The 27,820-nt window shown below is 41.5% G+C and overlaps 1 protein-coding gene across 1 annotated transcript in view; it reads left to right on the top strand.

Moving 5' to 3' along the window:
* npc1l1 (NPC1-like 1) overlaps positions 1-27,820 on the top strand; it is a 42,246-nt gene that overhangs the window by 3,275 nt on the left and 11,151 nt on the right. The window contains exons 2-14 of the mRNA XM_035999000.1: positions 5,212-5,373; positions 6,526-7,443; positions 8,515-8,808; positions 9,840-10,063; positions 13,345-13,445; positions 13,553-13,725; positions 16,535-16,663; positions 17,829-18,011; positions 18,208-18,322; positions 20,571-20,836; positions 21,745-21,834; positions 24,189-24,379; positions 26,958-27,088. Coding sequence (XP_035854893.1) covers positions 5,212-5,373; positions 6,526-7,443; positions 8,515-8,808; positions 9,840-10,063; positions 13,345-13,445; positions 13,553-13,725; positions 16,535-16,663; positions 17,829-18,011; positions 18,208-18,322; positions 20,571-20,836; positions 21,745-21,834; positions 24,189-24,379; positions 26,958-27,088 — 2,977 coding nt within the window. The remainder of the gene's footprint in view (positions 1-5,211; positions 5,374-6,525; positions 7,444-8,514; positions 8,809-9,839; positions 10,064-13,344; positions 13,446-13,552; positions 13,726-16,534; positions 16,664-17,828; positions 18,012-18,207; positions 18,323-20,570; positions 20,837-21,744; positions 21,835-24,188; positions 24,380-26,957; positions 27,089-27,820) is intronic.

The raw sequence follows: 27,820 nt of genomic DNA, 5'->3' as shown, positions 1-27,820 counted from the left end.
CCTGTTGGAAGAGAACATGTGTTAGTGTTCTGGAAGAATTATTTGATTTTGAGACATGATTGCATTGTTTTGGTGGGCATAGTGTATTGTGTTAGTGTATTATTGTATTTCGAAAATCAGTGTTGGAATTTAGTTTACAATGTGTGATTTTGAGAATGAAATTAACGGTTTTGTCAATTGTGTGTTGTAGGTGTGTTGGTGCGTTAAGAGTTTAGAAAAGCTGTTAAAAGAATTGAAAAAATTGTCATAGCGATTGTGAAAAACTGTAATTTGGGTGTTTTATTCAATTCTATAGCATTTGAAAAAAAAAGAAAAATAAATTAAAAAAACAGCGTTGAAAAAAAGTGACAGGAGGACTGTCATGGCGGCGCCCGCAGTACCGTCGTGATTTTTCGTTTTGCAGCTAAAAAAAAAAAAAAAAAAAAAAAAGAAAAGAAAAAAGAAAACCAGAACACCAGGATGCCCCCACCGAAGAAGCCGACATGGGAGGAGTTCGAGGAGATAAAGCTCTCTCTCCAGTCCTTATGTGGAGATGTGAGTGCGGTCAGAACGCAGCAGGAGCAGCTTCTGGGGCTAATGGAAGAGGTGAAGCAACTACGCCTCCAGAACACGGAAAAAACACAGCGTATTTTGGATCTCGAGCGGCGAGTGGATGAGCTGGAGCAATACTCCCGTATGAATGATGTGGTCATAACCGGCATCAAGATCAGGCCGCGCTCCTACGCGCGTGCGGTGGCCACGGACAGCGAGGAGCGGAGCGACCAGGAGGCGCAGTCGGTGGAGCAACAGGTGGCATCCTACCTCCGGAGCGCGGGGATAGAGTTGGACCTGGAGCACATCGAGGCGTGTCACCCACTGCCCACAAGGAACGAGAGACCACCAGCGGTCATCATGAGGTTCACAAATCGAAAAAGAAAAATAGCACTTTTGAAACAAGGACGCAAACTGAAAGGCACAAATATTTTCATAAATGAACACTTGACACGGAAAAATGCGGACATCGCAAGGATTGCACGACAACTTAAAAAGCAAGGCAAGATTCAACAAACCTGGGTAACAAACTGTAAGATCTTCATCAAACTTAATGGTTCGCCGGAGGAAGCAAAAGTATTGGTGATAAAGAAGATGGAAGATCTTGAGAAGTACTGATAGCACCTGGTAAGGTAGCTTTTGACACTCTACACCATCACAATGCTGAACACACCAAGAACCCGGACTACACCAAGCATTGATATGGACATGTTACAGAATATCTTGCAACAACAACAAATGGAACTGGAAACCAGTGAGTATCATGAGAACACCACAACAGAGACAGATACTGAGATAGACCCTGATAATAATTTTCTCTCTTCAATCGTTAGAAACTGTAATTATTTTACCCAAGAACAATATGAAAACAGTGTAAAATCAGAAGATAACCTGTCAATAATACATTTCAATAGTCGAAGCATGTACGCTAACTTTGAGGCCATCAAAGATTACTTGAAGCATTTCACTCATTCATTTAGCATTATTGCAATAACTGAAACCTGGTTCAACGATGATAAAGGTATTGATTTTTGTCTTGATGGCTATGAATTAAGATATACAAACAGAAAAAATAAAATAGGAGGGGGGGTTGCTTTGTACATTCATAAATCTGTTAAATTTAATGTCTTAACAAATATGGCCATAGCTGTGGATGGATTGTTTGAATGCTTAACAGTAGAAATTCTAAATGATAAAAAGACTAATATCCTCATGAGTTGTGTGTACCGGGCACCTGGGTCAAGTATAGAAACTTTCAATGAGTGGATGGATAAACTGTTTTCCACTGTGAACCAAAAAAATGTATTTATCTGTGGTGATTTTAACATTGATTTGTTAAATCCAACTAAGCTAAAAACCGTTGATGACTTCATTGATACAATGTACAGCTTGTCTCTGTATCCAACTATAACAAAACCGAGCAGAATAACGTCACACAGTGCCACAATCATTGATAACATTTTTACTAACATCATGGGGAATCAAATCACAAGTGGCCTATTTATATGTGATATCACTGACCACTTACCTGTTTTTACTTTGTATGACTGTAATCTCAAAAAAACAAAAGACGCTATGGTAAAAATCTCTAAACGAATAACAACTGAGGAAACGATCCGTGCCCTAAATAGTAGTTTGGCGCTCCAGGATTGGACTTCAGTATACAGAGAACCAAATGTGGACAGTGCTTATTGTAATTTTCTAGATATCTTCACTTCCCTGCATAATAAACACTGCCCGGTGAAAGAATATTTTGTAAAGGAAAAACATAAAAAAAGCCCTTGGATTACAAAAGGAATAATCAATGCCTGTAAAAGAAAAACAATCTCTACAAATTGTTTATCAAAGTAAAAACAAAAGAAGTGGAGCAAAGATATAAGAAATACAAAAATAAATTAACTGATATCATAAGAACAAGCAAACGGTTATATTATCAAAAAAAACTATATGAAAATAAAAATAATATAAAAGGAACTTGGGATGCTTTGAATAGCCTAATCAAACAAGGCTCTTCAAAGTTGAAATATCCCGATTACTTCATTGATGAAAATGGTGAAGATTATAATATGAACAATGTAGTAAATAAGTTCAACAATTTTTTTGTTAATGTTGGCCCTGAGTTGGCTGCTGATATTCCAGACCATGGAGTTGTAAAATCATCTATTGAACGGAATCCCCTGTCTATCTTCCTCTCACCTACAAATGAGCAGGAAGTAACAAAAACTGTGCGGATGTGTAAAAGTAAGTTCTCCACTGATTGTCATGATATCAACATGGCATTAGTTAAAAAAGTTATACTGAATATTGTAAAACCCCTAACTTATATTTGTAACTTGTCATTCCAGACTGGCTGCTTTCCAAGTAAAATGAAAATCGCTAAAGTAATTCCACTCTTCAAAAATGAAAACAAACACGCTTTTACAAACTACAGACCAATCTCTCTTTTGCCTCAGTTCTCAAAAATTTTAGAGAAGCTTTTCAATTCTCGACTTGAAAAGTTTCTTGAAAACATCATATAATTAATGAAGGCCAGTATGGTTTTAGGTCTAAAAGAACTACCTCAATGGCAATAACTGAAGCTATTGAAGAAATTACTAATGCACTGGAGCATAAAAAGTATGCAGTTGGTGTCTTTATTGATCTAAAAAAAGCCTTTGATACGATTAATCACTCAATTCTACTAAATAAGATGGAAAGATATGGAATTAGGGGGCTGGCTGGGGATTGGTTAAAAAGTTATTTAACAGAGAGAGTACAGTTTGTTAAAATGGGTCAGTATTTATCAGATACTCTTGGTGTTGCTTGTGGTGTCCCCCAGGGGTCAGTGTTGGGGCCAAAACTGTTTAATGTGTATATAAATGATATTTTTAATACGTCCAAAGATCTGAAACTCATACTATTTGCAGATGACACTAATATATTCTACTGTAGTGATGATTATAATGACCTTGTACATATGGTAAACAGGGAACTAAATATAATAAAGTGGTTAGACACTAATAAATTATCCTTGAATATAAACAAAACTAAGATAATGATGTTTGGTAATCGCAATGCTATGTCTGAACAGAAAATAAGTATTAATGGTACCCAGGTTGAAATCGTAAGTGAGACTAAATTTTTGGGCGTAATAATTGACAGTAAATTGTCATGGAAACCCCATGTCAGACACATTAAAACAAAAATTTCAAAAAGCCTCTCAATTATAAATAAAGCAAAATTATACCTTGATGGAAATGCACTCCGTACTCTATACTGCACCTTGGTACTCCCATACCTTACGTATTGTGTTGAAGTATGGGGGAATACTTACAAGAACACAATTAATCCTCTGATTATATTACAGAAAAGAGCAGTGCGGATCATTCACAAGGTTGGTTTTTTAGACCATACTCATAATCTGTTTATGCAGTCAAAGTTGTTAAAATTTGATGACCTTGTAAAATATAGTACAGCAATAGTCTTATACAAAGCATTCAACAATTTATTACCGCCTAACCTACAACGTTTTTTTATAACTCCAGTGCGAGCTTATGACTTGAGAGGTTTTGGATATTTTTCATTGCCGAGAGCTCAAAACACTCGTAAACGTTTCTGTGTGTCTGTATGTGGAGTGAAACTCTGGAACAAACTGGACTTACAACACAAGCAATGCCAAACTGTCAATCGATTCAAACTGTTATATAAACATCGGGTCTGGTCAAAATATAGAGATGAGGGTCTTTAATTTAAATTGCTGTTGTCTCATAGTGTTAATAAGTGCTCAATGTTTCCTTACCATTGTTGGTTTAATTTGTCTTTTACCATTATTGGTATATTGTCCATTACCATTGTTGGTTTTGTTCATTTTCTTTATATTGTTGGTATACAGTTTGTTGTAATGTAATAATTATTGTTACCTGTGGTAACGCCACCATGATCTTTCATTTGTAAAATAATCCTTGAACAAGTAACAGTGAAGCTGAATGTAGTAAGCTCTGAATGGGGAACTGGGGGTGGGATTAAATAAGTTATCTTCTTCCCACTCCCTTTCAGGTAGAAATTGATCATTTTATTTATATATTGTATAATTTTCTTTTGTTACTATTGTCTGCCTGAAATAAATGAATAAATGAAAAATGAATGAAAAACAAAAATGTCAGAAAAAGCTTCAAAAACGCAGAAAGAAAATCGACAAAAACATCGGAAAAAGTTCACTTCATCTGTGAACTACACCAGTTCCCGCGGCAGAATATGTAAATGCTTTGACGTTTCATTCAGATTTTTTGTCATTTTCCTAACGTGACTTTTTCATGTTTTTTTCAACAGTTTTTGGTGCTTTTTGTAACTTTTCATGTTATTTTTTTGCGTAATTCTTTTTCTGCACATTTTTGTCAAACTTTTGTTTCTGAATTTTGGACGTTTGTCGTTTAAGGCGTTTTTCTAAAACTTTTCCCCAGATTTTTTCCGGCTTTTGTCACTTTTTCCGACTTTTGTTGTTGTTCTTTCTGATGTTTTTGTCATTTCTTTGTCATTGTCTTTAATTTTTTTACCTTTCTTCACTCATGTGGACTGCCAGCGCCCCTAGCATTTGCCTATTCTGCCTATTCTGCTGCGGGCCGGCCCTGGGTTTGTTTTTACTGGCCTGCAGCATAATGTGATTTCCCCTCCTAAATAATGACTCTTCCGTCTTCCACACAGCTGCTGTCCGAGGCCCAACATGAGCCGGGCATGTGCTCTTTCTACGAGGAGTGTGGAAGGAACCCATCGGCCGGAGAAACCCTCCTCCCCCCCATCGTCCCGTGTCTGAATTACAGCCCTGCCCGAGCCCTCGCAGGAGAGCACTACAGGAAACTCAAAAAGGTCTGTAGGTCCGGCGTCCAATACTGAGCAAGAACGCTGTAACCGGCAGCCGTGAACCAAGCTGCAATGTAACCCTATTGGACAAATGTTTAGCGTCACCCACCAGACTCCATGTAAATAATCAGTACTTTTAGCGTGTATAGAGCCAGCATATTTCCACCAGACTCCATGTAAATAATCAGGACTTTTAGCGTGCATAAAGCCAGCATATTTCCACCAGACTCCATGTAAATAATCACTACTTTTAGCATGTATAGAGCCAGCATATTTTCACATGTAAATGGGTGAATTAAGGGTTTATTTCAACCAAACCAGAGTGGTGATTGTTGGAACAGTGGAGAGATGATCCAAGACGGCTTTTGGTAGTTTTATTTAGTTTCTGTCCACTTTGAATGAAGTGTGTTTTACGATGATAAAAGTCCTGATTATTTACATGGAGTCTGGTGTAGTTTGGTGATGGTGATTTCGGGGCTGTTTAATGTTGAACAAAAAGGATCTTATTCTTTAACTAAAAGGCACTTTTAGTGAACGCAGACTGACGATATGCACATGCCCTTTAATGTTACATTGCAGCTTGTTGCTTAATAATGAACCAATTTCAAAAATGATTGTTCCCATCAGTCACTTTAACACAAAAACATGGTCAAATATAATCCAGGTTGAAAAACACAGAAGTTACGCTTTGAGAAACCATTTCACCCTCGTGTTCCCGTAGACCGTGAACTTGTTGTGCTTCCGGATCAAAATTGGAAATGGACTTTTTTTTGGCTCTTTTTCCAACGTTTTTTGACGCTTTTTGAAACGTTTTTGTCACTTTTTTCGACGCTTTTTTGAAATACATGTTCAATAAACATAATTTCAACCTATTTTTTTTGCTTACAAAAACAGAAATTGTGGATTATTTTGACAGATAGTTAAGATCAGAGGATGTTGAGTGGATCACAGTTTATTTCAAATGCTATAAAATTGAAAAAAAAAATCAAGAATGTTACATGGCTTCATCGTACCGTACATCCACGCATTCATGTTATTTTGGGGCAATTTTTGGTTCAAAGAAACACAATAATTCTGATATAAAAATGGGTCAAATTTGACCCAAGGACACAAATTTAAAAAGCATTCTTGACATTTCTTTGCCTGTTGTTGCTGCAGGTTTGTCCCGTTTTGGACCGCGGGGAGGGCAACACGTTTGCCTGCTGCTCCATCAAACAGCTGTCATCCTTGGCAATGAGTCTGACCCTGTCCAAGGCGGTGCTGGTCCGCTGCCCGTCCTGCGCCGAGAATTTCGCCCACCTGCACTGCATCAACACCTGCAGCCCCAACCAAAGCCAGACCGTCAAAGTCACAAAAGTCGACAACGTCACAAACCCGGTCACCAACGTGACGAGGGAGGCCGTGGTAGCCTACCAGGCGTTCATAAGCACTTCCTTCGCAGACACATCGTTCCAGTCCTGTAGGAATGTCCGGATCCCCGCCACAGGCGGCTTCGCCATCGCCACAATGTGTGGTCGATACGGTGCCAAGCTGTGCACACCGCAGTACTGGTACGACTTCCAGGGCGACTCCAGCAACGGCCTCGCTCCGCTGGACATCGACTTCCAGCTGGTGAAAGACGGAGACACTCAGGGACTACCGCCGGGCGTGATTCCCTACAACGGGCGAGCTCTGAGGTGTAACGAAACAACGCCATCCGGAGGCGAGGTTTGCTCCTGCCAGGACTGCCAGGAGTCGTGTCCGAAGATGCCGCCTCCGCAGATGCCGCCTGGCCCGTTCAGAATTTTAGGAATGGACGGTTTCCTGGTGATTTCCATAATCTTACTGTGTGTCCTGATGTGTACCTTCCTTCTCTACCTCGCCGTGTCGTGCTTTGTGAGGTCTCAGAAAAGAAAGGATGAAGAGAAAGGGAAGAGAAAGGGGAAAGGCAAAGACCAGAACAGTAACGATGTGACTCAGCGGGTCATCGACCCGTCGGAGGTGACGTGCGCCGAGATGAACAGCCTGGCAGCTCAAGCTTTCCTGAGTTCAGAGTTTCGCCGCTGGGGAACCATCATGGCCTCATATCCGCTCACGGTTAGTTTCACCAATGGTTCTTTGAATCAGAAAAAGTGGAATATCAGAATCAGAATCAGTTTTATTGGCCAAGTATACTTACATACACAAAGAATTTGACTTTGGTAGGTGTTAACTCTATACATTCAACAAATAGGGGAGCGTGCCTATGTTCCCACAGCCCTATGTTCCCACATTTCTAAGATTCTTTTCAAAAATGCCCTATGTTCACCTAACCCCTAACCCACCCTAACCCTAACCCTTGAAGAGAAATGTAGGAACACAAGACCTAATTTTGAAAATGTCCTAGAAATGTGGGAACATAGGGCTGTGGGAACATAGGGCTGTAGGAACATAGGACTCTGGGAACATAGGGCTGTGGGAACATAGGGCTGTGGCAACATAGGGCTGTGGCAACATAGGACTGTGGCAACATAGGGCTGTGGCAACATAGGGCTGTGGCAACATAGGGCTGTGGCAACATAGGGCTGTGGCAACATAGGGCTGTGGGACCACTGGCCTGACTCCAACAAATAGACATGTAGTAGTAAACATTCAATAGACAAATAGTAATATAGACACATACTATACAATTGAGACAACAATATACATATAGGCACATATCAACATAATATACAAAAATACAAATAAGACATAATATCATATATTTTTGTCTTTTTTTTCCAAAGTTTTTGTCTCTTTTTAGGACCCTTTTCCCGCCATCTTTTTGTGATTAACAATTTTTATTTACTATTCCAGCCATCTTTGTCGCTTACAGGCGCTTATTTATACGCTTTAGAGGATTTATTTTCCGACATTTTAGGCTTTTTGATACTTTTTACGATGTGTTTGTTGCTTTTTTCTGACATTTTGTCCCTTTTTTGAAGTTTTTGGCGCTTTAGTCACTTTTTGCAACGTTTTTTAAAATATTTTTTATGCTTTTATAATAAGATATACTTTATTGTCCCCAAAGGGAAATTGTTTTGGACTCTGTCTGTTCCGCAGCTTTACAACTTGGCAGCTTTACAACTTGGCAGCTTTTGCAATTGTTTGTGTCTCTTTTGTTGACATTGTTGTCATTTGATCTCCCAGGTTCTGCTGGTGTCTGCGGTAGTCGTAGCTGTTTTCTCCGTCGGCCTGAAGTCCATCGAGCTGACCACCGACCCGGTGGATCTCTGGTCGGCGGCCAACAGCCGCGCCCGCCAGGAGAAAGACTTCCACGACTCACACTTCGGCCCGTTCTTCAGGACCAATCAGCTGATCCTGACGGCGCCGGGCAGAAAGGGCCACGTTTACAACTCTCTGCTGTTCGGACCGCAGAACTTCAGCGGACTCGTATCCAAAGATCTCATCATCGAGCTGCTGGAGCTGCAGACACGAATCCGGGTAAATCAATCAATCACTTTCATCTGTTTGTTTTCAGATTTTACATCACGACAAGAAGAACGAACCCAAGAGGTATCTCCTGATCTACTGAGAAAGGATCCAAAACTAAACACTTTCTGGTATATGCTTTTCCCAACGCTTTAGAAAGGTTTTTACTTTTTTTGTCGCATTTTTTTGCTTTTTGTTGCAATGTTTTTAGAAATGTTTCTGGTTTTTCCCGACGTCGCTTTTTCTGACACTTTAGATGCTTTTTGCGGTGTTTGGCCCCTTTTCTTGCACCAGGCGCAGCGCGGTGCAAAGCCCGGCGCAAGTGTCTTTGCTATTTTAAGTTTCCCGTCCAGCGCCCACGTGGTTTGAATAACAAATGCACCTGCGCCCATCTGTGGCCCATGGGCGTGCTGGTCTTAAAGGGAGGTGTGTTCAGGTGCATTCTGGGCGTGCTGGTCTTACAGGGAGGTGTGTTCAGGTGCATTCTGGGCGTGCTGGTCTTACAGGGAGGTGTGTTCAGGTGCATCCTGGGAGCATTGCTATCTTGAGGCAGAGGGAAGTGATGGCACCATTGACCAACAAAAACCTGGTCTGAAGTCAATAACGCAGCATTTCATTGTTATTTTAACAGAGCATTAGTAAAATGCTCCTAGGCTCGTGCACAGCGCGCACACTATGCTTGTTACACACACAGGGACGCACAGCAGCACACACACATGCAGAAGATTACAAATAAAAATATTCCGGTGCAAATCCTCCATCATAACAGCAATGCTCCAAGGTCCAAACGCGCCTGGCTTTTAAAGGGAATGGGAGATGATCTCTGATTGGTTGATTGCATGTTACGCCCAAAACACCCCTCTGATTAATGAAGACACTAAGTACAACCCTTTAGAACCATGCACCCGGACCACGGACCCTTTTTTGCGCTGTCAAACTAGCAAAAGTGGATTTGGACACGCCCTAAACACACCTGCACCAGGTGCGTTTAGTTGGAATATTAGTGATAGAAGATTTACTTCATTGCCATTTTCTTCCTATAGGACATTAAGTTCTGGTCTGAGGATCTGAACAGCACAGCGAGTCTGAAGGATGTGTGTTTCGCGCCGCTGAACCCGTCCAACCCCTCCGTGACGGACTGCGCAGTCAACAGCTTGCCGCAGTACTTCCAGAACAGCCTGTACAACATCAACGACAAGAAGAACGTGACGCAGCTGGGAGTGACCGCAGAGGTGGACTGGAGGGACCATTTAATCTACTGCCTCAAGTAAGGACCCAAAATTAAACCATATTCTAGAGCAGTGGTTCTCAAGCCTTTTACAATAATGTTCCCCCTTTGAACAGTGTTTTTAAGCCATGTACCCCCTAAAAAGTCTCTATAAAGAGGAAGAATACAGCAATGTCCGCAATAGATTTACTAAACAACAGCCTTGGACCTGGAAAACATTTAGATGCTGATGGAAAACGGTGAAAAAACTTGGAAAAAGACAGTAGAAAGAAGGAAGGAAGGCAAGAATAGGTCGAAAATAGTAATAAAAACTTGGATAACAAACACAGGAGAAAGAAGGAAGGCAACACTTGGGCGACAAAAGTGACAAAACCTTCAAAAAAGGAGACAAACTTCAAAAACAGCGACAAAAACTTTGAAAACAGCAAAGAAAAAGACAGTAGAAGTAACTACAGCCTTGGAACTGAAAAACATTTAGCAAAAAATGTCACGTACCCCCTGCAGTCCTCCAAAGTACCGCTAGGGGGACAAGTACCCCCTGCAGTCCTCCAAAGTACCCCTAGGGGGACAAGTACCCCCTGCAGTCCTCCAGAGTACCCCTAGGGGGACACGTACCCCCTGCAGTCCTCCAGAGTATCCCTAGGGGGACACGTACACCCTGCAGTCCTCCAGAGTACCCCTAGGGGGACAAGTACCCCCTGCAGTCCTCCAGGGTACCCCTAGGGGGACACGTACACCCTGCAGTCCTCCAGAGTACCCCTAGGGGGACACGTACCCCCTGCAGTCCTCCAGAGTACCCCTAGGGGGACATGTACCCCCATTTGAGAAACACTGCTCTAGCATATGCTTTTCCCGCCAATTGTATTTCTTTGTACTTTGTGTGTCTTTATGTTTGTATCCTTCTTTTTGCTGTTTTTGTTTTTCCGAGAGAAAAATGTGGAAGGTCTGGCTACACCACAGATGCATTCTGGGATAGGAGAAACAAACTCTCTGGGTTGTTTGCATTTCTTTAAACCAATCCCAACGGACGCAGTGACGGTGTCTCTGCTAAATAGTTTTCAAAAGAAAACGGCACATCCAATATTAAATGAAGTTAACTGTTGACAGAATACAGTAACGTGAGATATTTAAATTAGCTGGACACCAGGGCTGCACAATATAGTGTTTTTTTATCGTCATCGCGATATCAACTGGCGCAATATAGACAAATCGCGATAGACACTCAGAGTTTGGTTTGTGTTAGTTGAAAGAAAATATCAGTAGAAAACCAGTTTAAAATGTACCTGTCATTCCTTTTCAGCACTGCCTTTTATATTCAATTCAATTTCCAATTTGTTCAATAACGGAATGTTGGAAATTATTTACTTTCATTTGTTTTAAATTCAACAAGCAATATCTGTTTATTTATCGCAAGTACTGTAATAACGTAAACGCGTATTGCATATTTTCCTCATATCGTGCAGCCCTACTGGATACATGGTTAAACCTGATTGGCTCTTACCAGTGTATCTCCATGTGTACTTTGTCCAGCAATCAGTCCCAAAACCTCCCAGTTAGAGAGGAAATGATCTAAACATATTCTTATTACATCTTTACAATCATTCCCTGAAAGAACCGAGCAGGTCTGACTTGTTGCACCATCCACAAACTAGGGCTTTGACTCCGAACTTCGTTATTCGAATACAATTCGAATATTTAAAAAAAATAATCATATTCAAATGAATATTAGTCAGCCCTTAATATTCTAACCTGTTATGGGAATTATTTTTTGTAAATGTGTTTGCTTGTAAACGTTTTCAATTCAGATTCCGAGGCTTTTTCACGCATTTCAAAATGTAACTCTCGCTCGGCCGTGGGTTGGTAGCGTTGCATTTCCCCCCCGACTCATTTCCTGGTTCTCTTTCTCCATAAACAACATGAAATCAAGGAGAGGGTTAACTTCTCCTGCTCCAGATTTCCCACCGTGGTCAGAAAGAACAGGGGAGACACTTTGTTCCTCTCACTATGACCAGGGGCGGAGCTAGACTCTCAGTACAGTGGGGGCGGAGCGTCATCATTGGGCCCTCTGCTACCAAGTCATTTTTAAATTGTAACCGTTAAAAAAAAAAAAAAAACGGTAAAATATCTGATGATCATATGTTATAATGTGTCACTTGTTGAGCCAAGTAAGCCTTTATGTAAAAGAGAACACAAGGAAAAGACACATGTTTGACAAGTTTGTGTTGACGAACAAAGAAAACAGTTTGCCGGTCAAGTCAAAATGTTTCAGCACCACGGACAGAGACAGCTGATGGACAGCTGACGGACAGAGACAGCTGACGGACAGAGACAGCTGATGGACAGCTGACGGACAGAGACAGCTGACGGACAGAGACAGCTGATGGACAGAGACAGCTGACGGACAGAGACAGCTGACGGACAGAGACAGCTGACGGACAGAGACAGCTGACGGACAGAGACAGCTGATGGACAGAGACAGCTGACGGACAGAGACAGCTGATGGACAGAGACAGCTGACGGACAGAGACAGCTGATGGACAGCGATGGTGATGAACAGGCCAAGAGCTCAATCAGTGACACACTATATAATTGACATGGCACTATTATATATATGTTTGATAAGAAGAGCTGGATTATCATAACGTGAGATCATATGCAGTAATTAGCTTCTTTCAGCTAATAATCTGCAATGTGTCACTTTGGGCCCCGTTCTCGTCAAGTGACGCAAGATCTGCGGCGTTTGAGGGGCCCCTAATTGGCACGGGGCCCTGGGGCAGCTGCACCCAAGCACCCACGCTATCTCCGCTATCTCCGCTACTGACTATGACGCTTGAGTCGCTACTCGCTCCGAAGCTAAAAAAATAATATATATATATTTTTTTTTTTTTACATGACATGTAATGTAATGTAATGTAATCGCCCATCTCTCTCCCACCTTTCCTGTCTATCTACTGTCACTCACTCTGAAATAAAGGGAAAAAAGCCCCAAAAAATAATCTTAAAAAAAAAGAAAAGAAATTGAAATGTTTCGAAACAGTATCCTCGCTGAACGTTGACCTCCCTTTAATATTAGTCTACATAATTCATAATTTCTGCTTCTTTAACTCAAGAATTAGGTATAATTCTTGAGTCATCAATTTAATTGACCACGAATTCCAAAAAAAGTGTAAAACTGTAGTGGTAGTAAGTTGGTGTTAGTGGTGTTTATACATGGTAGTGAAAAGAACCATTAAACGTAAAAAAAAAAGTGTTGATTTTTGACCCAGGAGACAACACAAGGGTTAACGTAACCTTTCTCTTGTATCATTTCTTCTCTTCAGCTCTCCCTTGTCCTTCAAAGACATCACTGGTTTAGACATGAGCTGCATGGCTGATTACGGAGCTCCCGTCTTCCCCTTTCTGGCTGTAGGAGGCTACCAGAGTGAGTCACTTCCAGCACCATCTTTTACACATAAAATACAAAATACCTAACCCAATAAACACGAAAAAGGGCGCCCTCTGAACTTTATACGTCTTGCTTTTTCCCAGATGACGACTTCACCAATGCCGAGGCTTTCATCCTGACCTTCTCGCTCAACAACTTTGCTCGCAACAACCCAAAGTTAAAAGTGGCCATGCAGTGGGAGACGGAGTTTCTTAAAATCGTCCAGGACTACAAGAAGAATCCGGCCGCCAACTTCACCTTTGCGTACATGGCAGAGGTACTTCACTTATACAGTCTATGCAGCAAACCCTGGGCCAAATGTGAGCGCTTGTTTAGTTTTCCTGGGAAGGGATGAAGTCCTTTCATGCCTCCCAGCGACCATAACGACTGTCGTTTCAACAGTGAGGATTTGTTGAAAACACTTATATATGTGTTTGCATTGGACCATAGTCCCCATGGTTATTTTGTTATGTAAATGTGTGTGTCGTCTGCATAATATGATAACTTATGTTGTTTTCCATAATCTGAGCCAGTGGAAGTATGTAGATGTAAAACAGAAGACAGAGGACCCAGAATGGAGCCTTGGGGAACTCTGCATGTCATATTTGTCCGCTCAGTTGTGTAATTACCTATAGACACAAAGTCATCTTTGTTCTTTAAGTATGATCCAAACCAGTTTAAAGACGAGGGAGAGACGAAACGTCTTCAAACTGCTTTAGTCCAGTTGCCCTAAAATTTACATTTCCTTGGATACTATGACCTGGATGACTGAGAACCTTCACAGACATCCCTGGCAGAGGCGGAGCCAGAAGTAAACATTTAGGGGTTAGCCCAAATCTAGAAGGGGCCCGGGGGCATCCTCCATTTACGGCAGCGGTTATAACACTGCTTTTTCCAGCCATTTGATAAAAGAATGCCTAAAAAAGGGACTAGAGCAGACATCCTGTTTTATATCTAACTGTTCTCCAACTGTCTTCATCAATCCATACCACAACACAACAAATGTTGATGATTTTCCCTCCTGACACTAAAATACGAGGCAAAAACTGTCTGATGTTTCTATTTTTAGGTAACAGAACATAGGCAAAGGGAAGGACTTTGGTGTAAATAGCATAAGAGAGACTGAAGAGAAATGACATGAAGTTGAAGTTATTTTAAAAACCCTCAAAGATTCGGGCTTTGGAGAAAACATTTGGGGCTGGAGTCCCAGAAGCTCCCCATTCGCTCTGCCCCTGATCCCTGCTTTCTATCGTCTCATCGTATCTAATATCGGCAAAATGCTCAAAAAAGAAGTAATCAGTAATGGCGAAAACTTCTGCCTCCTCTTTTTCTACCCCCTGACCCACATGTGTCAAACTCAAGGCCCACGGGCCAAACCTGGCCCCTCACAAGTTTTAATCTTGTTGTGCCACAAATCCAAAAAGGCAGTTTTTAAAACTGTAATTACGTGACACTTAAAGCAGAATTTGGCAGATTTGCCGACTTTGAGACTCAGAAATTCCTACAGAGGCAGATAGTTTTTATATTCAGGCTGTGAAACAAGATGCATGTAATGTAATGTAATCTTTTATTTGCTTGATTTGCTAAACACTATGATGGATAAGTAGGGTTGGGTTTTATCCGATACCATGCCTACTCGGTTCCAGTGCTTAAACAGTTCTCAAACGAAATTAATGGCAACGGTTTTGCTAGCCTACTTGATATGCAAGATTTGCGGTTGGCATTACATTACTAGACTAGACGAAGAGGAACGACTGCTGACATCGTCATCATCTTTATCTGTGATGTCCACCACCACACTGGCAGGGCTGGGACTCTCTTCAGTTTGTCCGGCGAGGCCGACACTGGCAGCTGCTGTTGAAGTGCTTGGCCTTGCGTCACGTAGGTTATTAAACACGGTGCATTGTTCGGCTTTTAAACAGTCTCCATGTGTCGCCAGATGTTTCATCAAATTGGACGTGTTACCTCCCTTGCATGACATTGGTTTAAGGCATCTGTTGCATGTGTCAGAGTCTGCATCCTTAGACGTGAAATGCAGCCAAACCTTGGAGCGTTTTGCCTTCGCCATCTTCATTGATCCTCTCACTATCAGTTCTGATCAACAAGTGTGCTGAGTAGCGGCACTGACGTCATGCAAGTTGACGCCGGACCACCAGGGGCCAGTAAAAAAAAAGTCAGGCACCAAAATGTTATTCTTATTCCGTCTCGTTATTACCATTTACGTCTACATTTACGCGTTTCGTTACCCAACCCTATGGATAAGGAACTTTTTTGCTGACTTTTTAGGACTTTATGTCGACAAAAATGCGACAAAAGTCGGAAAAAGCATCATGCAGTAATATAGTAAAAGATATGTGACTTTTCTCAATAAAAGCCTGTCAGTAAGTATTCGGCCCTTGATGTGATTTTCATTTTCCAGTGTGGCCCTTTAGGCGTGAGCGTGTCAGCTTTGTGGCGTGTCCGTTTTTATTTCGGCTCCCATGGTAACAGGTTAGAGCGTGCACACTGCCTGTGTGACACGCACGTCTCAGGCACAGCTCGAGCCGTGCCGAAAACGTGTGCATGCTAGAAATAGGACCGACGGCAATTTTTCACGCGACATGCAAGCGTGTTGGAAGCATTTCCAGGCAACATAGAATACGAAAGGATGTTTATATATCATTTTGACACGAATACATTTAATACATGACATTTTGATGTTTGGAAGTCTCGCGGTTTTTTACATATATGCAGATATAAATGTCATTAAAAAACATAATAATAAATAATTATAGATGTTTTAAATATTGCACATGTCAATACAGAAGGAAATATTCTGGAGCCTATTTCGCCGTCAATACTGCCAACATTGTTGTTGCTGTAATCAGACCAGTATATATTTATGTTTATGGGAAACATCCATGTGTCCAGACAAGGCTAGCAGCAGCAGCACCGCGTCAGACACATTTCTGGTGTGCAAAGACATAGAAAACGCCACGCAGCTGAGCAGCTGACACGCAGCCAGTGTGCAGGCGGCCTTAGTGAAAATGAGTTTGACACCCCTGCCCTAACCCTTTCCTTCTCTCTGGCCTCCCATCGGTCTACAGAGGTCTCTGGAGGATGAGATTAATCGGACAACAGCTGAAGACATCCCCATCTTCATGATCAGCTATGCTGTCATCTTTGTTTACATCGCGGTGGCGCTGGGGGAGTACTCTTCCTGGAAACGCATACTGGTAAGACTTAACCTTTGTTATAATTATCACTTTACTCAGTTTCTTTAGTCTCTCGCAGTTGGTCGTTCTACGACTTGGGCCCAGACTAGTCAACAATCATTGGATGGATTGCCATTTAGACGTTACTGCTCCCCTTATGATGAACCATACGAAAATGTGGCTAATGTTTAATACTTTGGTCCGGCTTCACCATAGATGCATTCTGGGATAGGCGGAAAAAAACTCCCTGGGTTGTTTGCATTTCTTTAAACCAATCCCAACGGTCTTGGGCGGCACTGAGCTCCAGACGCCAGACCGGGGGTCGTGTCCCGCGTGTCACATTTTCCTAAACCCAACCGTCCTGTTCTTCTTTACCTAAACCCAGCTGCCCCGTTCTTCTTTACCTAAACCCAACCGTCCCGTTCTTCTTTACCTAAACACAACTGCCCCGTTCTTCTTTACCTAAACCCAACTGTCCCGTTCTTCTTTACCTAAACACAACTGCCCCGTTCTTCTTTACCTAAACCCAACCGTCCCGTTCTTCTTTACCTAAACACAACTGCCCCGTTCTTCTTTACCTAAACACAACTGCCCCGTTCTTCTTTACCTAAACCCAACCGTCCCGTTCTTCTTTACCTAAACACAACTGCCCCGTTCTTCTTTACCTAAACCCAACTGCCCTGTTCTTCTTTACCTAAACCCAACCGTCCCGTTCTTCTTTACCTAGACCCAACTGTCCCATTCTTCTTTTCCTAAACCCAACTGTCCCGTTCTTCTCTACCTAAACCCAACTGTCCCGTTCTTCTTTACCTAAACCCAACCGTCCCGTTGTAGTCCCGCGTGTCATGGAAACGTAAACCAAAACAGCGGTTATAGGGCTAAAAATACCAATAATAGCAAAGCTGTATACAGCTTCTCTGCTGCAGCTCGACTGGCAGAAAGAATCGTGCTGTGATCACGAAAGATGTTTCCCACTGAAATCCATTAGTTTAAAAATGTGCTGACCATCATGAAACAAAACGAGATAATCATGTCTGTGTACACACATCAATTGATTACATTACGTTAAATTACGTGAACATTTCACAAACTGCAGTGTGGTCCAGCGGTGGAATGTAACTAAGTACATTTATTCCAGTACTGCAGTAAAGGACCTAAATACTGCATGTTCCTCTGCGTCCTGTAGGTGGACTCTAAGTTTCTGGTGGGTCTGGGCGGGATCCTGGTGGTCGGCTGTTCGGTTCTGGCCTCCATGGGTTTCTACTCCTGGATCGGCATCCCGTCCTCGCTGGTTATTCTGCAGGTCGTGCCTTTCCTGGTGCTCGCCGTCGGAGCCGACAACATCTTCATCTTTGTTCTGGAGTACCAGGTGTGTATGGATGTCACTTTCAGGGATGTATAATGAACAGACCCAAACAGAATCGGGCAACTCTTCTAAACTTTCCAAATTTTATCAGGCTGAATGGATTGAATTCTGACAGTGAAACAAGTAATTTTTGTTTCAAAACTTGGAGCACTTCCTGGCAGCCTGATGTTACCGTACTCTTTCTTTTTTTTTTTTGCAGAGAGACGTACGGAGGCCGGGAGAGAAGAGAGAGGAACACATTGGTCGTGTACTTGGAAACGTAGCTCCCAGCATGCTCCTGTGCAGTCTCTCCGAGTCCATCTGCTTCTTTCTAGGTAGGAACTTTTGCAAAAACTAGCAAAGTGCAGCAGGTACACTGACATATCAGCTGGTATATAAGAGCTGAGCTGTCATTTAGTCTTTGTTCTTGGTTTGTAGCTGCACATGTTTTGCAGGCAGGTTTTTGGCTCCTAAAACACAGGGGAGCAGAGTTCATGTCCTGAAGAAGTTAAGGAGAAAACACAAGACTTTCACCAGGAAACAGGTGTTCATGTCCTGAAGAAGTTAAGGAGAAAACACAAGACTTTCACCAGGAAACAGGTGTTCATGTCCTGAAGAAGTTAAGGAGAAAACACAAGACTTTCACCAGGAAACCGGTGTTCATGTCCTGAAGAAGTTAAGGAGAAAACACAAGACTTTCACCAGGAAACAGGTGTTCATGTCCTGAAGAATTGGAGAAAACACAAGACTTTCACCAGGAAACAGGTGTTCATGTCCTGAAGAATTGGAGAAAACACAAGACTTTCACCCAGGAAACAGGTGTTCATGTCCTGCAGAAGTTAAGGAGAAAACACAAGACTTTCACCAGGAAACAGGTGTTCATGTCCTGAAGAATTGGAGAAAACACAAGACTTTCACCCAGGAAACAGGTGTTCATGTCCTGAAGAAGTTAAGGAGAAAACACAAGACTTTCACCCAGGAAACAGGTGTTCATGTCCTGAAGAAGTTAAGGAGAAAACACAAGACTGTCACCCAGGAAACAGGCGATCATGTCCTGCAGAAGTTAAGGAGAAAACACAAGACTTTCACCCAGGAAACAGGTGTTCATGTCCTGAAGAAGTTAAGGAGAAAACACAAGACTTTCACCCAGGAAACAGGTGTTCATGTCCTGAAGAAGTTAAGGAGAAAACACAAGACTTTCACCCAGGAAACAGGTGTTCATGTCCTGAAGAAGTTAAGGAGAAAACACAAGACTTTCACCAGGAAACCGGTGTTCATGTCCTGAAGAAGTTAAGGAGAAAACACAAGACTTTCACCAGGAAACAGGTGTTCATGTCCTGAAGAATTGGAGAAAACACAAGACTTTCACCAGGAAACAGGTGTTCATGTCCTGAAGAATTGGAGAAAACACAAGACTTTCACCCAGGAAACAGGTGTTCATGTCCTGCAGAAGTTAAGGAGAAAACACAAGACTTTCACCAGGAAACAGGTGTTCATGTCCTGAAGAATTGGAGAAAACACAAGACTTTCACCCAGGAAACAGGTGTTCATGTCCTGCAGAAGTTAAGGAGAAAACACAAGACTTTCACCAGGAAACAGGTGTTCATGTCCTGAAGAAGTTAAGGAGAAAACACAAGACTTTCACCAGGAAACAGGTGTTCATGTCCTGCAGAAGTTAAGGAGAAAACACAAGACTTTCACCAGGAAACAGGTGTTCATGTCCTGCAGAAGTTAAGGAGAAAACACAAGACTTTCACCAGGAAACAGGTGTTCATGTCCTGAAGAAGTTAAGGAGAAAACACAAAAACAGATGTTTTTAAAAATGTAAATGTAATTTGCACTATTGCAGAGATCAACAGCAGGACGTGTGTGTGTGAGATGATAGTTGTAAGATTTGAAAGAAGTTGTTTTTGATGCACTTTTGTAAAGAACAGATTTTGGTTTCTTTGTATACTATATATACTCGACACAAGTAATTTTGTAGGATATCTTGTGAATAGTTTTGCATAAGTTTTGGTACGATATTATAGGAACCTGTTCATCAGAATACGTCGATCTGCATCGAGACTTGATGAAAACGCTGCGTCAATATTTTCCAGAACAGTCTCACACACACACACACACACACACACACACACACACACACAGAAACACACACACACACACACACACACACAGATACACACACACACAGAGACAGACACACACAGACAGAGACACACACACACACACAGACCCACACAAACACACACACACACACACACACACACACAGAGACACACACACACACACACACACACACACAGACCCACACAAACACACACACACACACACACACACACACAGACCCACACACACACACACACACACACAGACCCATACACACACACACACACACACACACACCCCCCCCACACACAGAGACAGACACACACAGACAGAGATACACATACACACACACACACACACACACACACACACACAACTATAGACACACACACACACACACACACACAGACACTGGGAGTGTTTTAACCCCTTTTATCTCTACCTGTGTGTGTGTGTGTGTGTTCTGCCCCCCAGGCGCCCTGTCCACCATGCCAGCGGTGCGATCCTTTGCTCTGTACGCCGCTCTGGCCGTGCTCATGGACTTCGTCCTCCAGATGACGGCCTTTGTGGCGCTGCTGTCGCTGGACGCCCGGCGCCAAGACAACAACCGCTGTGAGCTGGCGTGCTGCGTCACCGTGTCGACCCAGCGGTCCAACGAACCAAACGAGGGCTTCCTGCTGCCCCTCATGAGAAAATACTACGCCCCTGTTCTGCTACACAGTTACACCAGGATCATAGTGGTAAACATACAACATGAGACATTTATTCAACATCTGCTGTATATATTTTTCAACCTGGACCCTATTTTTTTGTTTTTGCATCTAATGGGATGCAATGTAACCCTACAGGACAAATGTTCAGCATCAGTTAGAGTCACTAAAAGTTCTGTTGTTGCTGCTGACAGACTCAGATTATTATTCTAAGTGTCTGACAACATTATGGGATGGATCCCTACAGAGATAGACCTTTTAGTTAAAGAGTAAGATCCTTTTAGTTTAACATGAAACAGCCCCGAAATCACCATCACCAAACTACACCAGACTCCATGTAAATAATCAGGACTTTTATCATCGTAAAACACACTTCATTTAAAGTGGACAGAAACTAAATAAAACTATCAAAAGCCGTCTTGGTTCATCTTTCCACTGTTCCAACAATCACCACTCTGGTTTGGTTGAAATAAACCCTTAATTCACCCATTTACATGTGGAGATATGCTGGCTCTATACACGCTAAAAGTCCTGATTATTTACATGGAGTCTGGTGGAAATATGCTGGCTCTATACACGCTAAAAGTCCTGATTATTTACATGGAGTCTGGTGGAGTTTGGTGATGGTGATTTCGGGGCTGTTTCATGTTAAACTAAAAGGATCTTACTCTTTAACTAAAAGGTCTATCTCTGTAGGGATCCATCCCATAATGTTGTCAGACACTTAGAATAATAATCTGAGTCTGTCAGCAGCAACAACAGAACTTTTAGTGGACGCTAACTGATGCTGAACATCTGTTTGTCTCGTTTAATACTGGACCAGTGTCAAAGATTATTGTTCCCATCAGTCCCTCAAACACATAAACATATGAACTAGGTCCAGGTCCTAGGTGGCTTATTATCCCACCCAGAGGCCCTCTAACTGTCCTCTCTATCAGATGGTGGTCTTCATCTTCATGCTGTGTGGATCCGTGTTCCTGATGTTTAACGTGACCGTGGGTCTGGATCAGGAGCTGGCTATGCCTCAGGTCAGTCATACTTATACATAAATATAATATATAAAGGCCTCAGGTCAGTCATACTTATACATAAATATAATATATAAAGGCCTCAGGTCAGTCATACTTATACATAAATATAATATATAAAGGCCTCAGGTCACTACTTTCTTTGAATTTGGGTGTGTTATTTGATTTTATAGCATTTAAAAAAAAACATGTAAAAGAACGTTGAAAAAAGTGACAAAAATGTCGAAAAACATGCCCAGATTTTGACCCAGAAAAACAAAAAGTTGCTCGGTCGACGAGAAGACATCACAAGGGTTAAATGCATCGGGAGCAAAAAATGTCGGAAAAAGCTTCAAAAACGTGGGCGAACCCCACACACACACACACACACACACACAAAAACACCAAAAGGTGCAGAAAAAACTCGACGAAAACATCGGAAAGAGTGACAGGAAAAACTTGGATAAAAGTGACAAACTTTAAAAAAAAAACTTCTAAAAGTTGCTCGGTCAACGGGAAGATAAGACGAGGATTAAAGAAAGGTTTAAATGCATGAAGAATACCATACATACATACATATACATATATATATATATATATATATATATATATATATATATATATACATACATGTATGCATATATATATATATACATACATGTATGCATATATATATACATACATGTATGTATATATATATATACACACATGTATGCATATATATATACACACATGTATGCATATATATATATACATACATGTATGCATATATATATACATACATGTATGTATATATATATATACACACATGTATGCATATATATATACACACATGTATGCATATATATATATATACATACATGTATGCATATATATATACATACATGTATGTATATATATATATACACACATGTATGCATATATATATACACACATGTATGCATATATATATATATACATACATGTATGCATATATATATATACATACATGTATGTATATATATATATATACACACATGTATGCATATATATATACACACATGTATGCATATATATATATACATACATGTATGCATATATATATATACATACATGTATGTATATACATACATGCATATATATATATATACATACTTATACATACGTATATATATATATATATATATATACATACATGTATGTATATATATATATATACTGTATATATACATATATATATGTATATATATACAAACATGTATGTATATATATACATATATATATATACAATACATGCGTATATATATATATATATATATATATATATACATACATGCATATATATATATATATGCATGTATGTATATATATATATATATATATACATGCATATATATATATATATATATATATACATACATGCATATATATATATATACATACATGCATATATATATATATGCATGTATGTATATATATATATATACATACATGCATATATATATATATATATATATATATATATATATATATATATATATACATACATGCATATATATATATATATATATATAGAGAGAGAGAGAGAGAGAGAGAGATTATAAACGTGTAGTACAAAAAGCCAAACAAATTATGGACCAACACGCCCATGTTCTGTCCTCACAGTTTACATTATTGCCCTCAGGCTGGCGCTCTATACTTTATATTATTATTATTATACTTATTTATTAGGGCACCACCCAGCAAAACAAACCGCTGTTCAAAGTCCTTTATTCCGTCTGCTATCAGACTTTTAACCCTTGTGTTGTCTGTTGAAAATGAACTTTTTTCACGTTTTTTTTTTTATCCGTATACATCAATGTCCCTAATACAAAGCACGGCCCGCTCACTGCTCTCCCAACATAACGTGACAACAGATTCTCACTCCCATCTCGTAAAACACCGACCCTTGGTCAGGTGCCTTTGTCGTTATTATTGACGCTAAAAGTCTCCTTTAGCGTCATATAACGTGCTTCATCTAAACGCGCTTGGTCGGGACTATTGGCGTCCCTTTTGACGCAGTTATGTCAAGGAAAAGGTCGTGGGAGGGCTTACGTTTCCGTTAGGTCTCCTGGGTGAAAGTCCTGAGTTGTTCGACCCATCCACCCCCCCAACCTACCTCCCTACGTGGAATTTTGGCCTTACATTCTACTCACTACCGTAGTCTCTCTTAGTGTTATGTCATCTTCAAACCCCGTGTAGCTGCTGCTCTCCCCGGTACGTTCTACACACACGCTGAAGGGCGCTTTTTTACGTCCTATCTGACGCTGACAGCCACTGTCCAAACGTTCGTATTTTACGCGTTCAGACTGAGAATGGGTTGACCCTGACAAAGACCTGTTCTGTTTTCTCTGCAGGGCTCCTACATGTTGGACTATTTCCACTATCTCTACAAGTACTTTGAAGTGGGAGTCCCTGTTTATTTTGTAACAAAAAGAGGCTTCAACTTCACCACCGTGGACGGCATGAACGCAGTCTGCTCCAGCACGGGCTGCGATCAGTTCTCACTCACCCAGAAGATCCAGTACGCCACCAACTACCCTGAACTGTGAGTTTCTTCAATTTCATAATCTGGACACAAGAATGTCTCATAAAGTCTTTCAGACGCATTGTGACCTTTGTACCTTAGCCTGGACCCTATTTTCTCATGTTTTCTGTGTCTAAGTGCCTGATGGGAACAACAATCTTTGACATTGTATCAGTGTTAAGCAAGAAAACAAGCTGCAATGTTAAAAATAATGGATAAATCTTCAGTCAGCGTCCACTAAAAGTTCTGTTGTTGCCGCTGACAGACTCAGATTATTATTCTAAGTGTGTGACAACATTATGAAAGGATCCCTGGAGAGATAGACCTTTTAGTTAAAGAGTAAGATCCTTTTAGTTTAACATGAAACAGCCCCGTAATCACCATCACCAAACTACACCAGACTCCATGTAAATAATCAGGACTTTTAACATCGTAAAACACACTTCATTCAAAGTGGACAGAAACTAAATCAAACTATCAAAAGCCGTCTTGGTTCATCTTTCCACTGTTCACAATCACCACTCTGGTTTGGTTGAAATAATCCCTTAATTCACCCATTTACATGTGGAGATATGCTGGCTCTATACACGCTAAAAGTCCTGATTATTTACATGGAGTCTGGTGGAAATATGCTGGCTCTATATACGCTAAAAGTCCTGATTATTTACATGGAGTCTGGTGGAGATATGCTGGCTCTATACACGCTAAAAGTCCTGATTATTTACATGGAGTCTGGTGGAAATATGCTGGCTCTATACACGCTAAAAGTCCTGATTATTTATATGGAGTCTGGTGGAAATATGCTGGCTCTATACACGCTAAAAGTCCTGATTATTTATATGGAGTCTGGTGGGGTTTGGTGATGGTGATTTCGGGGCTGTTTCAACAGCTTGTCTTTCTTAATCCTGGACCAATTTCAAAGATTGTTGTTCCTATCAGTCATTTGGATATGAAAACATTGTAAAACATGTAAACATGAAAAATGTCAACGTTATCCTAAGCTGAACATTACAGCCGGTTCCACTGCTCAGTTCAGTGTTTCTCTGTTTGGCCTTCAGATTATTATTTCTCACTGACAGATCCTTGAACCTGCTGATATGGTAGGAGCAACCTCCAACATACTAACCAATCAGACGAGTTAATGATGAACTGGGTTGCATGAGTCGTAGATAACGGGCCAGGCGTAGAGAGCAAACACCCAAAAATATCCCCGTTAATCACCGGCTGCTTACGAACACGCTGATGAATAGGAACAATAAAACGTTATCCTTATCAGCTAGAGAGGACTTGAAGGGGTTGTGACCGTTAGAGGGATTTTAATTTACAACACACATTTGTTTCCTGGAGATAAGGAGGATTATTTATTGGTTGCTGTCTGGGACACAGCCAGTGGTGCAGTCTCGTCAGTTTACGGCCTCTCACCTGTTTACGGCATACGGCCAGCTCTGTGCGTTGCTATGATTACTGTACACAAACCAACCGGCCAACAGTTTGCAGGGCTGCAGACCTGATAAGAAGGAGAAACACAGCTACTATTAAACATGATCAAAGACTTGGATATCAACAGGTTTTTGGATATGAGGTGACCTTTTCAAGAAGCTGGTTGAAGGAATGAAAGAGGGACATTGGGTCCTATCTCGCACCCGGTGCAGCACAAAGCCCGACGCAAGTGTCTCTGCTAGTTTAAGATCGACGCAGTTGTCAGTTTCCCGTCCAGCGCCCACGTCGTTTAAATAGCAAATGCACCTGACCCCATCTGTGGCCCATGGGTGTGCTGGTCTTACAGGGAGGTGTGTTCAGGTGCATTCTGGGTGTGCTGGTCTTACAGGGAGGTGTATTCAGGTGCATTCTGGGAGTATTGCTATCTTGAGGCAGCGGGAAGTGATGGCACCATTGACCAACAAAAACCTGGTCTAAAGTCAGTAACGCAGCATTTCATTGTTATTTTAACAGAGCATTAGTAAAATGCTCCTAGGCTCGCGCACACTATGCTTGTTACACACACAGGGACACACACACACACACACACACACAGACATTACACACATTACAAATAAAAATATTACGGTGTAAATCCTCCATCATAATAGCAATGCTCCAAGGTCCAAACGCGCCTGTCTTTTAAAGGGAATGGGAGATGATCTCTGATTGGTTGATTGCATGTTACGCCCAAAACACCCCTCTGATTAATGAAGACACTAAGTACAACCCTTTAGAACCATGCACCCGGCACACGGACCCTTTTTTCCACCGTCAAACTAGCAAAAGTGGATTAGGACACGCCCTAAACACACCTGCACCAGGCGCTTCACGCCGTGCGCTGAGATCGTTAAAATAGGACCCTAAATGTTCATCACGCTCAAACAAGTCCTCCACCGCTGGAACACGCTGGAAACATCCTGTTTAACATCCTGTTTAACATGGCTAAATGTAAACGGGAATATTAGAGGAATATTCTCTTTCATTAGCTGTGTAAACAGCTTAGAGGAAGGTTGTCTTTTTCGGAATAAGGGCAAAAACCAGAATATAATGTGCATGTTAATGTAGTCAGTGTGTCCTGTCTTCTTCCTTCAACCCCTGCTGATGTGATGTTGTGCAGATCCTACTTGGCTATTCCTGCTAACTCCTGGGTGGACGATTTCATCGACTGGCTGAACCCCGGATCCAGATGTTGTCGTCTCTACACCACCCTTGGCTCAAATAACGGAAAGTTTTGTCCTGCAAGCGAACGTAAGAATCACCACATTAAAACTTTTCTGTTTGCAATGGCTTTCCCTGAAGTCATTCAGGGACCTTTCACACTTTTCAGTTTGATCCAAACCATATGCGCTAGAGTTTAGATTCTCTGCCCGAGCCCGAACCTGGCCAATATAAGTATATAAGTAAACGCGCTTGGTCGGGACTATCGCCGTCCCTTTAGCGCTGTAAGTAAACGCGCTTGGTCGGGACTATCGCCGTCCCTTTAGCGCTGTAAGTAAACGCGCTTGGTCAGGACTATTGCCGTCCCTATAGCGCTATAAGTAAACGTCAAAAGGTCGTGGGTGGGCTTATGGTTCTGTGACACGCGGGAGGAAAGTAAAAAGCGACTATAGCCAGCGTGACAAGCGTGACGTGAACCCCTCTCTCCTGGTGAAAGTCCTGTGTTTGACCCATCCACCCCCCCAACCAACCTCCTTACATACTACTCTCTAAATCCTCTCTAACTGCTGCTCTCCCCGGTGCGTTACACAAACACGCTGAAAGACGCCTTTTTCGTCGCATCAGATGCTGACAGCCACTGTCCAAACGTCCTTATTTTACGAGTTCGGAATGAGAACGGGTTGGAACATTTCATGTAAGTTGAATGTTAATTTCCTCCCAACCCATTAGTCAGCACCTGGTGCTGATCTCATTAGACAGATCAGATTCTGGTTGAGGTGGTTGTGCAGATTAACCCTTTAGCATACACTATATCGTGTCCCA

Source organism: Sander lucioperca, chromosome 2, assembly GCF_008315115.2.
Source record: "Sander lucioperca isolate FBNREF2018 chromosome 2, SLUC_FBN_1.2, whole genome shotgun sequence".
Lineage (NCBI taxonomy): Eukaryota > Metazoa > Chordata > Actinopteri > Perciformes > Percidae > Sander > Sander lucioperca.
This window is presented reverse-complemented; position numbering and strand designations above follow the sequence as displayed.